The sequence below is a fragment of the Felis catus genome, chromosome B3 (genome assembly GCF_018350175.1).
Source record: "Felis catus isolate Fca126 chromosome B3, F.catus_Fca126_mat1.0, whole genome shotgun sequence".
Taxonomy (NCBI): Eukaryota; Metazoa; Chordata; class Mammalia; order Carnivora; family Felidae; genus Felis; species Felis catus.
The window spans coordinates 59572082-59588833 of NC_058373.1; the positions used below are offsets into that span (position 1 = coordinate 59572082).

General features: G+C 40.4%; 1 protein-coding gene across 1 annotated transcript; it reads left to right on the forward strand.

Annotated features, from left to right (window-relative positions):
* The first annotated feature begins 117 nt into the window (after positions 1 to 117).
* MFAP1 (microfibril associated protein 1) lies at positions 118 to 16602 on the forward strand. The gene is made up of 9 exons (XM_003987216.6): positions 118 to 250; positions 6145 to 6364; positions 8774 to 8903; positions 9445 to 9632; positions 10118 to 10226; positions 10329 to 10489; positions 11778 to 11937; positions 15653 to 15742; positions 15841 to 16602. Exons 1-9 carry the CDS (start codon positions 172 to 174, stop codon positions 16021 to 16023), a joined length of 1320 nt encoding a protein of 439 aa, XP_003987265.1. The 5' UTR covers positions 118 to 171; the 3' UTR covers positions 16024 to 16602.
* The last annotated feature ends 150 nt before the right edge of the window (positions 16603 to 16752 follow it).

A 16752-nucleotide genomic window follows, 5' to 3' on the forward strand; every position in this document is an offset into this window, starting at 1 on the left:
TCTAGTCGCGTATTTCCGGTTTTTCTAACTCCGCCGTAAGTTGCGTTTTTATCTGTCGCACAGCCGTGTCCAGCGCCTCTGGGAGAAGTGGGCTTTTCTGTTCGTTGACGTTGTCGCCGTTCACTGTTTGGAATCACTGAAGTCTCGGGAGTCACCGCCGCTGCCATCAACATGTCGGTCCCAAGCGCCCTCATGAAACAACCGCCCATTCAGTCTACGGCTGGGGCCGTCCCAGTTCGCAATGAGAAAGGTACTGTGCTGAGCCGTTTTCCAGTCGGATCTTACCTCTTTCCTCAGCATACTTCAAACCTACCTAGACAGACCACCCCAACCCCACCAACCCTTAATATTACCCTGCCCCGTGTTTCTTCGACTTTTCTCATCAAACTCGCCCCTAATCGCTTTGCTTAAAGGAAAAAAAAAAACCTACTTTCATCTCATCTTGTTCTTATTGCCTGTCTTCTGCCCTCACAGCAAGCATCCCTCCCCTCTTTCCTTGGACTCCACGTATAAATTATACTAATATACATAGTGAATGCCTGCTTTTGCAGAGCGTCGTGCGGGATACAGCCCCTTTTTTGTTAAATATAGCCGTCTGTTTATGCTGCTTTTATAATTAACATTATTTTATGTGTCTGTCCCCCTCTACTGCATCACAATCTCATAACGTCCTTGAGACAGGAACCAGGTCTTATTACACTTTTTATTCCTTTCAACCTACGCAGTGACTGTATTAAATTGAATACAAACTTGTGTAAGGCAGTATTAAGAAATTCATATTGTAGATGCGAGACATGTAAAAAGAGGCACATTCTAAGCAGTGTGCAGTTTTTCACAACTGTGATTCCTGTCACATAGGTGATATAAACCAAACGATGTGGAAGGGCAGAGAAGGAATAATCTCTTCAAATTGGTGTAATCAAGGAAAGCTTCTTGAAGAAGGTAGCATATAAGTTGATCCTTAAAGGATGAATAGGATTCCAGGGCAGATAGAAGAAGGAACACTATTATCTGTTTGGGGAGTATTTTTTCAAGGAGGATTTTGGAAAATAGTATCAGCTCTTTCTTTTTTTTTTTTTTTAATTTTTTTTAATGTTTATTTTTTTGAGAGAGAGAGACTTAGTGCAAGGAGGGGAGGAGCAGAGAGTGGGAGACACAGAATCAGAAGCAGGCTCCAGGCTCTGAGCTGTCAGTACAGAGTCCGACGTGGCCTTAACCCACGGACCGTGAGATCATGACCTGAGCCGAAGTCAGGAGCTCAAGTGACTGAGCCATCCAGGCACCCCTCTTTTTTGTATTTTAAATAAACTGTACCTACCCTTGTGCAGCTTGTCTTTATTTTTTAATTCAACGTGGCTTTTGACATGTATGCTTTGATAAATATAGATCTAATTCATTTTAACTACTTAAGAATTCCATTGTGTAATTAGGCCAGTTTATTCCCTACTTGAGGGGCAGTTAGTTGTTTTTTCTCCTGTTACAAACAGCGTTGTAGTTGTCATTCTTTTTTTTTTTTTTAATTTTAATTTTTTAAATAACCTCTCACCCAACGTTGCCCTCAAACTCACGACTCCAAGATGAAGTCTCATGCTCCACTGACTGAGCCAGCTAGGCACCCCCTGTAGTTGTCATTCTTAAACGTGTCTCTTTAGTGCTCTGTGTAAGAATTTCTCTAGGGTAGACTCCTAGAAGTTCATCATCAGGATAACTAGCTATTTTCTTCCTAAGTTGATTAATTTATTTTGAGAGAGGGGGAAGGGCAAAGAGATGGGGAGAAAGAAAATCTCAAACAAGCTCCGCACTGTCCGTGCAGAGCGAAACGTGGGGCTCGAACTCAGAAACCGTGAGATCACGACATGAGTTGACGTCAAGAGTTGGACACAACCAACTGAGCCACCCAGGTGCCCCGTAACTGGCCATTTCCAGTTGCTCTCCACGTGGGTTGTAAGAGCATTAAGAGTTTGTATTTCCCCATATATTCATCAATACACTTGATTGTATCAGGTTTTTTTTAATTTTGCCCATTCCAATGGGTATGAAATGATATCTCATTATTTTAATTTGCATTTCCCTAATTACTCACAAGGCAAGGCATCTTCATATATTTATCAGTTCTCTAGGTTTTCTCTTCTCTGAATTACTTGTTTCTGTCATTTACCTATTTTCTACTTGGTTTGTTTTTCTGTATCCCAAGTCTGTCATATCTGTTTCCCATTTTGTTTTGGTTTTTTGGCTTGTCTTTTCACTTTAATTTTGGACTTTTCTGTTTCATAGGCATTTTTAATTTTAGTGTTATCATATTTACCAACTTTATCTTTTATAGTTTGTGATGTTTGTATATTGTGTAAGAAATCCTTCCCTGTACTGAGATTATAGATATTCAAATTATATATATATATTTTAATGTTTTTATTATTTGTTTTGAGAGAGAGAGACAGTGCAAGCAGAGGAGGGGGAGAGAGAGAATCCTGTGATGTCACTGCAGAGCCTGACATGGGGCTTGATCCCACAAACTGAACATGAGATCATGGCCTGAGCTGAAATCAAAAGTCGGACACCCAGACGCCCCTAAAAATATTTTCTATCATCTAAGTGTTTGTATATACTAAATAGGATTGAATACACAATTGTGCAAGACAGACTGTAATTTAAAGAGCTTATTCAATAGGGATGTAAATGTTTAAGATAGGTTTTTCACACTTGGGTCTTAATCCATCTGGAATTTTGTGTGTGCGGTGTCAGAGATATAATTTTACTGTTTACCTTAGGATTAACCAGTTGTCCCTACTGCTCCATTGTTTGACTAGCCCATCCATTCTCCACTGCATTTTAATGTCGCTTCTGTAATATACCAAGCTCTTGTATGTAGGTTTGTCTGCTTTCTAATCTGCTCCATTGGTCTCTATGTATCCTCTGAGTCAGTGACATATTGTTTCAATTACTGTAAGTTGTTTTTTTTTTTTTTTAATTACTGTAAGTTTAAATAAGCCTTGCAATCTGATACAAAAACCCTCCCCCACTTCACCATTTTTTCATTAAAACTTTATTTTTTAGATAAGTTTTAGGTTCACATTTCCCATATACCCTCTGCCCCCACACAGGCACAGCCTTCTCCATTATCAACATCCCCTACCAAAGTGATATATTTTGCAATTGCTGAATCTACATTGACACAGCATAATCACCAAAACCCATAGTTTACATTAAGGTTTACTCTTGGCATTGTATCTTCTATGGGTTTAGACATTTAGTGACCTACATCCATTATTATGGTATTGTACACAGTATTTTCACTGCCCTAAGCATTCTCTGTGCCCTGCCTATTCATCCCTCCCCCAGCCCAACCCTTGGCAACCACTGATCTTTTTACTGTCTCCATACTTTTGCCTTTTCCAGAATGTCATGTATTTGGAATCATAGAGTATGTAGCTTTTTCAGATGGGCTTCTTTCATATAGTAATATGTGTGTAAGTTTTCCCATGTCTTATGGTTTGATAGCTCATTTCCTTTTAGCACTGAATAATATTCCATTGTGTAGACATACCATAGTTTATTCATTCACCTAGAGAGGGACATCTTGGTTCCTTCCAAGTTTTGACAATTATGAAAAAGCTTAAATAACGGGGCGCCTGGGTGGCGCAGTCGGTTAAGCGTCCGACTTCAGCCAGGTCACGATCTCGCGGTCCGTGAGTTCGAGCCCCGCATCGGGCTCTGGGCTGATGGCTCAGAGCCTGGAGCCTGTTTCCGATTCTGTGTCTCCCTCTCTCTCTGCCCCTCCACCGTTCATGCTCTGTCTCTCTCTGTCCCAAAAATAAATAAACGTTAAAAAAAAAAAAAAAGTTTAAAAAGCTTAAATAAATATCAGTGTGCAAGTTTTTGTGTGAACATTAGTTTTCAACACCTTTAGGTAAATACCAAGGAGTGCAATTGCTGCAGCATATGGTAAGAGTATGCTTAGTTTTATAAGAAACCACCAAAGTGGCTGTGCCATTTTGCATTCCCACCAAGAATGAATGAGCATTCTTGTTCTACACCCTCACCAGCCTTTGGTGTTATCAGAGCTCTGTAGTTTGGTTATTCTAATACATGTGCAGTGGTATCTCATTGTTTTATTTTGCATTCCCCTGATGACATATGATTTGAAGCAAATATGCTTATTTGCCATCTGTGTATCTTCTTTGGTGAGGTATGTTAAGGTGTTTGGCCTCACCTTGTTCTTTAGGATTCCCTTGGTTCTTTTTTTTTTTTTTTTTAATTTTTTTTTCAATGTTTTTATTTATTTTTGGGACAGAGAGAGACAGAGCATGAACGGGGGAGGGGCAGAGAGAGAGGGAGACACAGAATCGGAAACAGGCTCCAGGCTCCGAGCCATCAGCCCAGAGCCTGACGCGGGGCTCGAACTCACGGACTGCGAGATCGTGACCTGGCTGAAGTCGGACGCTTAACCGACTGCGCCACCCAGGCGCCCCCCCTTGGTTCTTTTTTACCTCCTATTTTTCCATGCAATTTTAGAATCAACCTGAGGACAACTGTGAATGGAATTGCTTTAAAATTACAGGTCACGCAGGGGCGCCTGGGTGGCTCAGTCAGTTGAGCGTCCGACTTGGGCTCAGGTCATGATCTCATGGTTCGTGAGTTCGAGCCCCATGTCGGGTTCTGTGCTGACAGCTCAGGGCCTGGAGCCTGATTCCCATTCTGTGTCTCCCTCTCTCTCTGCTCCTCCCCTGCTCACACTCTGTCTCTCTCTCTCTCTCTCTCTCTCTCTCAAAAATAAAGATAAAAAAAATTAAAATTACAGGTCATGCATTTATTGATTAACTTGGGCACAGTTGTCATCTTCTCTCTTCCTTGAATAGGATATATTTCTCACTTATTTAGATCTTTTGGATCTTCCAATGTAATGATACATATTTCCTCTAAAAAACTTTGTAGATCATTTGTTGAATTTATTCCTTGGTATCTTATAGATTAGTTACTATTGTAAATAGTATTTATTTTAAGTTTATTTATTTACTTTGAGAGAGAGCAAGCACGTGAGTGTGCACACAAGTGGGAGAGAGGCAGAAGGAGAGAGAGAATCCCAAGCAGACTCCATGCTGTCAACACAGAGCCTGACTTGAGGCTCAATTTCACAAACTGAGATATGACCTGAGCCAAAATTAAGAGTCAGACGCTTAAATGACTAAGCCACACAGGCGCCCCTGTAAATAATATGTTTAAACTTTATTTTCTAATTTATGTAGCTAATGTACAGGTACCCTTATTTTTATCCAACATTTATTAAGCATTCTCCCTGAATTCATTTTTAGCTTGCCTGTTTGTTAATCTTTTATTTTCTACATAGTTTATTATAGTTTGCAAATTGTGAGTTTTTTTCCTTTTCAATCCTTACCTTTTGTCTCTTTTTCTTATTGCCCTAATTAGAACCATAATAAAATGTTGACTAGAAGGTGTGATAGGGACAATGTAAGGATGCCCACTGTTTTTTAAAGGAATGCTTCTAATTTATCATTAAGCATAATATCTGTTGTTAAGATTATGTAACTTAAAATACATAAACTTTAAATAATATGTTACAGGGCACCTGCGTGGCTCAGTCTGATTTTGGCTCAGGTCATGATCTCACAGTTCCTGAGTTTGAGCCCCACATCAGGCTGTCTGATATCAGCACAGGGCCCACTTTGAACCCTCTGTCCCCCTCTCATTCTGCCCCTCCCCCACTTACACATAGTCTCTCTCCCTCTCAAAAATAAATAGAAAATATTAAAAAAAAAAAAAAAAAGAATGGGGCACCTGGGTGGCTCAGTCGGTTAAGCGTCCGACTTCAGCTCAGGTCATGATCTCACAGCTCATGAGTTCAAGCCTCAGGCTCTGGGGCTGACAGCTCGGAGCCTGGAGTCTGCTTCGGATTCTGGGTCTTCCTCTCTCTCTGCCCCCTCCTCCACTCATGCTCTGTCCCTCTCTGAAAAATAAAACAAATATTACAAAAAATAAAAAAGAAGAAAACACCTTTAGATGAATAGATGGTTGGATAATGGCTCTCTTCTCCTGCTTCAACTCTTGTTTACCAGGAATACAGGGCAGAGGTTCAAGGACATTGGGAAAGAGGCTGCTGAAACATAATACATTATCTTTATCACCCAGGTGAGATTTCGATGGAGAAAGTGAAGGTAAAACGTTATGTGTCGGGAAAGAGGCCAGACTATGCCCCTATGGAGTCCTCAGATGAGGAGGATGAAGAATTTCAGTTCATCAAGAAAGCCAAAGAACAAGAAGCAGAGCCTGAGGAACAGGAGGAGGATTCATCCAGCGACCCTCGACTGCGGCGTTTGCAGAACCGTATTAGTGAAGATGTGGAAGAGAGGTAATGACTAGGGTTATGTTTCCCTGGACCTAAACCCCTACAGGTTACTTAACAAGAACAACAACAATAAGAGCTAGTACTTGAACAGTACTTACTATGTGCCAGACACTGTTCAAGTAAATTTCCTAATGTAATCTACCCAATAACCTTGTAAGGTATGTACTATTATCCTAGTTTACAAATGAGGAAACTGAGGCACAAAGGGGTTAGGAAAATAACATGACCAAAGGTATATAACCAGCAAGTGGCAACCAGTAAACATGAGGTTACCTCTGGTCCAGAGGCCCAAATTAACTCACTAAGGAAATAGAAAGCACAAACCACTGGTTGGTTTGTTAAGAGGAGTCTTAAAATTTGAGAAATTGAATTAATCCACTCACTTGTTTTAAAGGCTAATGAGGGGAAATGACACTGATGAAGTAGGAAAAAAGGCCAGATGAATAAATGGTCTCATATAGGAAAGGGAGCCTCCCATTGAAGGATTTTGTATGTTGTGAGTTAATTGAGACATTACCTTACAAAGTAAACCAGATGTCTCAAACTTTCATAGTTCATATTGTCTTAGGAATTTTCTCAGAGAGCCCCCAGGCCTAAACAGTTTTGTTTATTAAGTAGTTAGATCCAAATAATTTCTAAAAATTCACATTTTAACATTTAAAGCCATTTGCAAAATACAATACACACAAAAGAAGGAACATTTTTATTTCATTTTTTTTTTTTTTTTACTGTTTCAATTTTCTTTATTTTTTTATTGTTGAGAGAGATAGAGCATGAGCGGGAGAGGGGCAGAGTGGGAGACAGAGAATCCAAAGCAGGCTCCAGGCTCAAAGCTGTCAGCACAGAGCCCGACGTGGGGCTCAAACTCACAAACCGTGAGATCATGACATGAGCTGAAATCGGATGCTTAACTGAGCCACGCGCATGCCCCAAGTTTTTTTTTTATTTCATTCTTATATAACCGTAATCACTTATTAGTGGGGTTTGTGTGCCTTTTGGACACTGACAACTTCTCCAACTTTGGAATCAGAATGGCAATGTCACTCTCATATCCTGTACCATATTGATCTTCTTGGAGTACTTGCTTTTTAATACAGGAGTCCCCAAAAATCCAGTTTCACAAAGATGCAGTGTCACTGAAAAGAACCCTAGTGTGATCTAATGTTGAAACCGAACCACCTGGAGCTATAAATCAATCCCAGCACATATGTTTGTGCTCTGACACTTTGTACTCTGACACTTTGTTGTTTTGTTTTGGTTTTTTGTGGGGGTTTTTTTGAGCACTTTGAATTGCAAATGCTGTATCTGTATTGGTTTAATTATGGTTGGTTGGTTGGTTTTTATTTAAATTCAAGTTAGTTAACATATAGTGTAGTATTGGTTTCAGGAGTAGAATTCACTGATTTATCACTTACATACCACACTCAGTGCTCATCCCAACAAGTGCCCTCCTTAATGCTCATCACCCATTTAGCCCATGCCCCCACCCAACACCCCTCCAGCAACCCTCAGTTTGTTCTCTGTATTTAAAAGTCTCTTATGGTTTGCCTCCCTCTCTTATTTTTCCTTCTCTTCCATTATGTTCATCTGTTGTATTTCTTTTTTTTTTTTTCTCAACGTTTATTTTTTTATTTTTGGGACAGAGAGAGACAGAGCATGAACGGGGGAGGGGCAAAGAGAGAGGGAGACACAGAATCCGAAACAGGCTCCAGGCTCTGAGCCATCAGCCCAGAGCCTGACGCGGGGCTCGAACTCACGGACCATGAGATCGTGACCTGGCTGAAGTCGGACGCTTAACTGACTGCGCCACCCAGGCACCCCTTCATCTGTTGTATTTCTTAAGTTAAATTACACATATGAATGAAATGATACGATATTTGTCTTTCTCTGACTGACTTATTTTACTTGACATAGTATACTCTAGTTCCTGACACTTAAAATTAGTTTCTTTTATTTGTACCTCAGTTTCCCCCTCTCAAGACTTAAGTTGTTTTTTGTTTGTTTTTTTTTAATTCTTATTTTAATTCCAGTTAGTTAACATACAGTGTTAGATTAGTTTCAGGTATACAATATAGTGATTCAGCACTTCCATACATCACTCCGTGTTCATCATGACAAGTGCACTCTTTAATCCCCATCACCTATTTAACCCCATACCTCCAAACTCCTCCCCTTTGGTAACCATCAGATTGTTCTCTATAATTAAGAGTCTGTTTCTTGCTTTGTATATTATTTTTTCCCTTTGCTTATTTGTGTTGTTTCTTAAATTCCGCATGAGTGAAACCATATGATATTTAAGACTTCAGTACCAATAAAAGCAAACATATCCAGGTGCTCTACGAGTAAGGAATGTGGTTGGTGCTCTTTCGTTTTTGTGATATTGGTGTTATACCTGAAGATGCTGTTTTTCAGATTGGCTCGCCATCGGAAAATAGTGGAACCTGAAGTGGTAGGAGAAAGTGACTCAGAAGTAGAAGGAGATGCATGGCGCATGGAACGAGAAGATAGCAGTGAAGAAGAAGAGGAAGAAATTGATGATGAGGTATAAAAAAGGAAAATGGAAAATTCTTTCTAGTTCCAAGAAAAAGTTGGGGCCTATTCTTTGTTGAGGTCCCAAAGGCACAAGCTTACTGCTTTTGGCAGGATTCTGATCCAATGTTCCCTATTGGTTGGAAATAGAGTTGAAAATAAAATAGTCCTGGGTGCCTGGGTGACTCAGTCTTTTAAGCATCTGACTTCGGCTCTGGTCATGATCTCACAGCTTGTGAAGTCCCACACCGGGTGAGCTCAAGTCCTGCTTTGAGTGAACCCTGCTTCTCTCTCTCTCTCTCTCTCTCTCTCTCTCTCTCTCTCTCTCTGTCTCTCTCTCTGCTTCTCGTGGGATTCTCTCTCTTTCCCTCTCTTTCTCTCTGTGCCCCTCACTCACTTGTACCCTCTCTCTCACACACACGCACATACAAAGAAAATGGTGCTATGTTGTATTTACTAGTATCAGAATTTGTTAAGGTTGATGAGGGAAAAATAAAAAGCTGCCTTAGAGCACAGGTCATTGGGCTGACTGACTTGGACATATAACTTGATAGGAAATAGAGCGGCGCCGTGGCATGATGCGTCAGCGAGCACAGGAGAGAAAAAATGAAGAGATGGAAGTCATGGAGGTGGAAGATGAGGGACGTTCTGGGGAGGAGTCAGAATCAGAATCTGAGTATGAAGAGTACACAGACAGTGAAGATGAGATGGAGCCTCGCCTTAAGCCTGTCTTCATTCGAAAGTAAGTATCTCACAAACCAGGCCTGAGCTACTACTTTCCAGGTCTAAGGATAGAAGCCTCTTTTCTACCTCATGCTTTTCTGAAATGTAAGCACCAAGCAAAAGTCTTCTACCCAATTCCCTACCTGTGCAGAATATTTGCTGAGGAATATCTTGGAGGTAGCAGAGAGCCCGAGTTGATTTTCACATCTCCCTTTCCAGTTAAAGAGCACAAAATTAAACTGAAGAGTAAATTCCTGTTCCTTTCCTAATGGCGAGAAATCCTACTACTTACAGTCCGGCAGGTTCCTTACTATTCAGGCAGTTCTCAAAAATGAATGGAATTGTGATGCTGTAAATACCTGAGGAGACTACCTGTTTTGGCTCATTGCAAATAATAGGGCCAGTGATTGTTGGGCTTTTTCTGATTTGGATGGGACCTGAGTTTGAGGACAAAGAGCTCCACGCTAAGGGCTTTGGGCAATTAACAGGACCTCTGTGCTGCAGGAAGGACAGAGTAACAGTTCAAGAACGTGAGGCTGAAGCATTGAAACAAAAGGAGCTGGAGCAGGAAGCAAAACGCATGGCTGAGGAGAGGCGCAAGTACACACTCAAGGTACTGGGAGTGGCTGTGAGGATTGCACACAAGGAGGAGTATGCTTAGGTTTGTCTGAGGAAAACAAGGAAGTCCAGCAGTTAAATCGTTCTCCTTACCCAGATTGTAGAAGAGGAAACCAAGAAAGAACTGGAGGAGAACAAGCGGTCCCTGGCTGCCCTAGATGCTCTCAATACTGATGATGAAAATGATGAGGAAGAATATGAGGCATGGAAAGTTCGGGAGCTAAAGAGAATCAAGAGGGACAGAGAAGATCGAGAAGCGTGAGTAATAAGATGGGCATAGAGTTTGATACCGCTAATGGGACAGATTCCTAGTAGGGTAGCTGTAAGACTCAATACCTACTGTGAGTTCCATTCTAACTTTCTTTAGGGTTCCTGCAACTGGGTGAGTTTCCCATAATTAGAAAGTGGCTTATTACAATAAAATCAGAGAAAAGAAACACTTTTCTTGGTGTTTGTCTATGATAGAGTGCCAGCCAATACTCCCTGTAGTTTCATAGTAAACACACACAAGTTTATCATTTATAAAAACCCAACCCAAAATTTGGTGACTTGAAACAATTGATTTTTCCTCACAGTTTTGGAGGTTGGCTAAAGAGTTCCTCTGCTGGTTTCACCTGGTCTCTCTTACACAGCTGTATCCAGCTAGAGGACTTACTGGGCTAGAAAGTCCAAAATGGCTTCATTCACATGTCCATTAGTTAATCCTGACTACCAGCTAGAATGCCTTACTTCTTCAGTGGGCTAGATTGGCTTCCTTATGTAACAGTCTCATGGCAGTATTCCAAGAGGGTAAAGGGGGAAACTGACCTCTTTGAGGCACGCATGTCATTTCTGCAAAGGGGCATGCATAACGGTGAGGGGAAGAATTTGTGGCATTTAAGTAATCTACCACAGTCCCTGTTGTTAGAGTAGAATCATTTCTGAGCTGGATCACCCATTCTTAAACATTACTAGGAATGAGAGTAATCCCAGATTGCAGAGGGAAACCATCACTAGAAAACTCTGTCCTCAGCCTGCAGCTCCTAAGATTTTATCCTGGATTTCAAGGGATCCATGTACCCTTTAAAATTGTATGCAACATTATGTGTACATTTGTATTTTTCTGGAGGGAGGGGATCTTTGACCCCTTCTCCCAAAAAGGTTTATTTCATAGCAATCTACTTAATGATGGTTAACCCTTGGTTTGTGACATGTAAGTATATATAGGACTACTAAAGAAATACCAGTAAAATCTTAACACAAGTTAAATTTGGATTTTTTTTAAGCCAAGTAGGCTTTTTAGGGAGGGGAAATTAATAACTTTGCAAAATCAAGCAATAATAGTATGCCTGAACCTTTAAAGGTTAGAATCAACTTTTGGAAGTTTGCAATAATGAAGACTACATCAACTTTTTATATCTTGGTCTCCTGATCTGAATTCCTAACAGGCAATGACTAGAATTGAAGAAAGTAAATAGTGCTTGAAAGGAGATGAGACTGCGTTATGTTCAGATAATTGAGTCTTTCTGAAACTGGAATGGTACTGACAGTTTTGTTTTCTTCACAGTCTTGAGAAGGAGAAAGCAGAAATTGAACGAATGCGAAACCTGACTGAGGAAGAGAGGCGAGCTGAGCTTCGGGCAAATGGCAAAGTTATTACCAACAAAGCTGTGAAGGGCAAATATAAGTTCTTACAGAAGTATTATCACCGGGGTGCCTTCTTCATGGTAAGAAATGAAAAGGGAATGGGAAGGTTGGTCTGTAGAAATAACTCCAAACCTGTGAGTTCTTTTTTCCCTCCAAGAATAAACTGTCTTGGGATGTTACTTTCACTTGCCAATGGTCAATTTTCTCAGTTACTTTTTGCGTCTGAAGAATATAAACCCGATAGAAAAAACGATTTGGCAGCAGGATTTTAGAAGTAGCAGCAACTATTCTCTTTTGGCTCCCGCTCTCAGGAGGAAATGATGTAATAGAAGAATTGAGGAACTGAAATACCGAGATAGTGATCTAAATAGATACATCCTAGACTGTTTAGATTCCCACAACCAATTAGATATCACTGTTCATAGCCAAGTGAGAAATTTTGCTTATGCAAAAATCAGGCCCTGGAAATAGCTTTACATTAACTCATATTTGGATGCAAAAATTTAATTCACGTCATTCTGAGCTGACAGGAAATGACTTAAACCTAACTAACCAAAAAATGGTTAACCAACCATTATGTATATCAACAAGATTTTGTTCTTCATATAAAGACTAAGGCCAATAATAGAGTCTCTTAATCCTATAAAGTGATGAAGACTTCTTCCAAATTATTTAGATTATACCAGTGATAATTCCTTAATGGAGACATGTCAGAAAAAGAGAATGGGAGAACTGATTGCATTTATTAACATAATACCATGTGGTTTGTTAAATTATTTCCTGACACTAAAGGAGTTTGTATCAAAAAGCTTTTTCAGGGGTGCCTGGGTGGTTCAGTTGGTTAAGCATCTAACTTAGGCTCAGGTCATGATCTCACAGTTCGTGCGTTCGAGCCCTGCATCAGGCTCTGTGCTGACAGCTCAGAGCCTGGAGCCTGCTTCGAATTCTGTATCTGCCTTTCTCTCTCTCTCTGCTCCTCCCCCCTGATATTCTCTCTCTCTCTCTCTCTCTCTCTTTTTCTCAAAAATAAACATTAAAAAAAATTTTTTTTTAGAGTAGTTTTTTCAAATGCTGTATATCAAACCCTAAATATCCTCCATTATAGCTAAATCCCTGCCTTTCACTGTAGACAACCAATAAAATTTTCAAACTTCAGTGGAGGGTTCCTTACTCCCCTCCAAAATCAGTTTCAGTCTATTCAGCAGGAAATGTTTGCTTATTGTATAGTTTTCCAGCCCATATAGTTGTTTTTGTGGGTTTTTTTTAAGTTTTATTTTTTTATTTATTTTTTGGGAGAGAGAGGACAAGCAAGCATGGGAGGGGCAGAGAGAATCCCAAGCAGGCTCCACAGTCAGTGCAGAGCCCAATGCAGGACCTGAACTCATGACCGTGAAATCATGACCTGAGCTGAAATCAAGAGTCAGACACTTAACCAACTGAGCCTTCCAGGGTGCCCCGCCCATGTAAATTTCTAGATTGGAGTCTATGGAAATTATGAATTTCTCTAAGGCTATTTTGGAAGAGCCTGTTCTCCTGGTACTTGGTGTGAAGTGGAGCCTCATCTCAGCTCTGGCACGGGAGCGGGGGCCCCGTGAACAGAGTGCTGGCAGGCCCCAGGAACAGAGTGCTCTGGCTGACACAATATAATTTGGAGCCATTACAATATATTGTATGTAGGACACTACTGTGGAGCTCTTAATATGCAGAATTTTACATAGTATGAATGCTAACGATTTTTACAATGATGCTATTCATATAATATGTTAATACTTGCTAAACAAAATTATGAAGCATTGCTGACTAAGATACGTAAGGAAAGGGTTACATGAAAGTCTTTTGGTTCACATATTCAATAAACTCTTCTTATCTGGATAAGGAGAGTGAGGAGAGTGAAGTTAAAATATCTTCTGAGATTGAGAGACTCTCCACCCTAACAAGGAGAAAAGTAGATCTCACAAAAACTGTCTGTCTTATCTTTAAAGCCTTTCTATAGCTGAAGAGAAAAGAATACTCCAAAAGTGTGTATGGTTAAAGGACTCCACTCTTACACAAAGTTGTCCTTAACCAAGATGATGCTGTTTTAATTCCTTCAGCACGTTTGTAATTTGTATCATAACATTATGGTTTTAACTAACAGGTTGATGTGAAACTATTCTCTATAGTTATTTTATAGTTAATTAAATAACCTTTTGAGCATTTACTATGTAAAGGGCACTACTGGTTTTTTTTGTTTTGTTTTGAGGTAGACTCCATGCCCAACATAGGGCTTGAACTCACGACCCTGAGATAAGAACTGAGCCAGCCAGGCACCTTAAGAGCACTACTGTTTAACACTGCTAGAGGATATGTAATCCGTGCCCCTCAGATGGCTTACAACCTAAAAATGGGACTAAGGCAAATATATACTGTACTATAACAAAAGGACAAGTGAAAATACGGTGGGACTTCTGAAGAGGGAGAGGTTTTATTTTGTAGATGGAAAAGAGTAAAGGAGGTGACATTTAAGATGTGTAAACTTTCTGACTTGTATAGTAGGAAGACATTCCAGGTGAATGGACTAGGAGGGGAGGCAAAAAGTATCATCTATAAAGGGAAGTTGGAAGGAGAGGTAGATTAAAGCTATATAGTATTTGGCCTTGACTATTATAGAGTTGTGCATATTTAACAAAACAGAGAACCACTGAAAGTTTGTGACTGTGGCAAATGTATGAGAGTGTTTTAGGAAAAAATCTAGTCGCAGTGTGTAAGATTGATTCCAAGAAAACACTATACCCCAGATAATGGGAACTTATAGGAAGTGGTGGGGCATCTGGGTGGCTCAGTCAGGTGAGTGTCTGATTTCAGGGTCATGAGATGGGAGTCCCACATTGGGTTCTGTGCTGAGCATGGAGTCCACTTGAGATTCTCTCTCCCTCTCTCTGTCCCTGCCTCCCCCCACTCTCTTACTCACTCTCTAAAAAATGGGTGATGGGCATTAAGGAGGGCATTTGCTGGGATGAGTGCTGGGTGTTATATGTAAGTAATGAATCACTAAAATCTACTCCTGAAATCATTATTACATTATATGTTAACTAACTTGGATTCAAATTTAAAAAAAGGGGGGGCGCCTGGGTGGCGCAGTCGGTTAAGCGTCCGACTTTAGCCAGGTCACGATCTCGCGGTCCGTGAGTTCGAGCCCCGCGTCGGGCTCTGGGCTGATGGCTCGGAGCCTGGAGCCTGTTTCCGATTCTGTGTCTCCCTCTCTCTCTGCCCCTCCCCCGTTCATGCTGTGTCTCTCTCCCAAAAATAAATAAAAACGTTGAAAAAAAAAATTAAAAAAAAAATTGGCAACTCATTGTGCGCAAAGATTACTCAAATTTTTAATTTGGGTAATTAAGAAAATGTTGTTCGTACTAATGGAAGAAGCTAGAAAGAGATTGGTTTGGAAAGGTTAGGGAAATGATTTTCACTTTAGATGTGAGTCTAAAGTCCCATCCGAATATCCAAGGTAAGATATATAATGGGCAGCAGAAAATTCAGGAGCAGACATTAGGAGCCTGTAGAGGCTTCTACAGAGTCGGAGTTATGACTGAATGAACATATTGAGTTCAGAGAATATAGCCAACCTTCAGGAAATGTTTACATTTAGGAAAGAAAAAGACAACACAAAGGGAAAAAGAAGTATCATCTCCTCAACTAGATGTAAGCTCTTGAAGAATAGGTTCAGTACCTTGTTTGTATCCCTTGTGGCTTAATAAATTTGTGATTTGAATATATGGGAAATAACCACAAGATTAATAAGATTCTTTTCTACAGGATGAGGATGAAGAAGTATACAAGAGAGATTTCAGTGCACCTACTCTGGAGGATCATTTCAACAAAACCATTCTTCCCAAAGTCATGCAGGTAATGGGGTACCTTAAGAACAAGCAAGAGAGAAGTAATGTATTGAGGGCTGGGACATGATATTTGGTGGTATAAGTCATCATCTATCCTTCTTTCAGGTCAAGAACTTCGGGCGCTCTGGTCGCACCAAATACACCCACCTTGTGGATCAGGACACCACCTCTTTTGACTCAGCATGGGGCCAAGAGAGTGCCCAGAACACAAAGTTCTTTAAACAAAAGGCAGCTGGGGTACGAGATGTATTTGAACGGCCATCTGCCAAGAAGCGGAAAACTACTTAGAGTTCAACTATTTATTCTTCCGGCTGTGGAACACAAGGGGACATCTTAGCATCTGGTCCTTGATTTGATGTTACTGTTATTTACATGGCCCCTATATCCAGCCTATTGGACGTACTGCCATACTTGTGACACTAGGTAACCCAGTCTTTGAAGGTGCTTTGTGAGGTTTGGACTCATGCTGAGAAACCCACAGAAAAGCACTATCCAGGTAGGATTAGAGGCTCCCCACTTAAAACCATTTCTGAGAAATCTTAGGTTTCATCACATCTCTGCCTTCCTTCCCAAATTCACTTGGGACTATTCCAGGTTTCTTTTTCTAGCCTCTTAGCTTGGGTTAGAAACATGGGCATGTAAGTGGACAATGCTACCTTATAGGAAATCTAATCTCGCAGATAGCTGTTTTGAGTTTTTGGTTGGAGTCAGTTTTTCTAAGTGAACATATTTTTTGATCCATTTATGTGTGTGTGTCAAGAAATAAAAGAATCATACACGAAGGTTTTTTATGATACTGGAAATAAAAATGTGCAGGCTAACAAGAATCTACCTATTAAGTAAAATAAAAGCAGAGAATTGTTGGGCTGAGTGTTTTACGTTTTGATCATCACCTTTGCTCTCAGAAACAAACTCAGATGCTAGATAGGCTATATTCTAAGTGGCACCCAAATTTACTCCATGAGCAGAAATATGTATGGTTCTCCTTGCTCTCTAAACTACAGCTGTATTTAGAAC

Excerpts from the sequence above, each read along its gene's own strand:
- MFAP1 (XM_003987216.6), top strand. The coding sequence starts at position 172 with ATGTCGGTCCCAAGCGCCCTCATGAAACAACCGCCCATTCAGTCTACG. Across the intron at positions 8,904-9,444 it reads AGGAAGAAATTGATGATGAG|GAAATAGAGCGGCGCCGTGG; the intron begins GTATAAAAAAGG and ends ATAACTTGATAG. Across the intron at positions 9,633-10,117 it reads AAGCCTGTCTTCATTCGAAA|GAAGGACAGAGTAACAGTTC; the intron begins GTAAGTATCTCA and ends TCTGTGCTGCAG.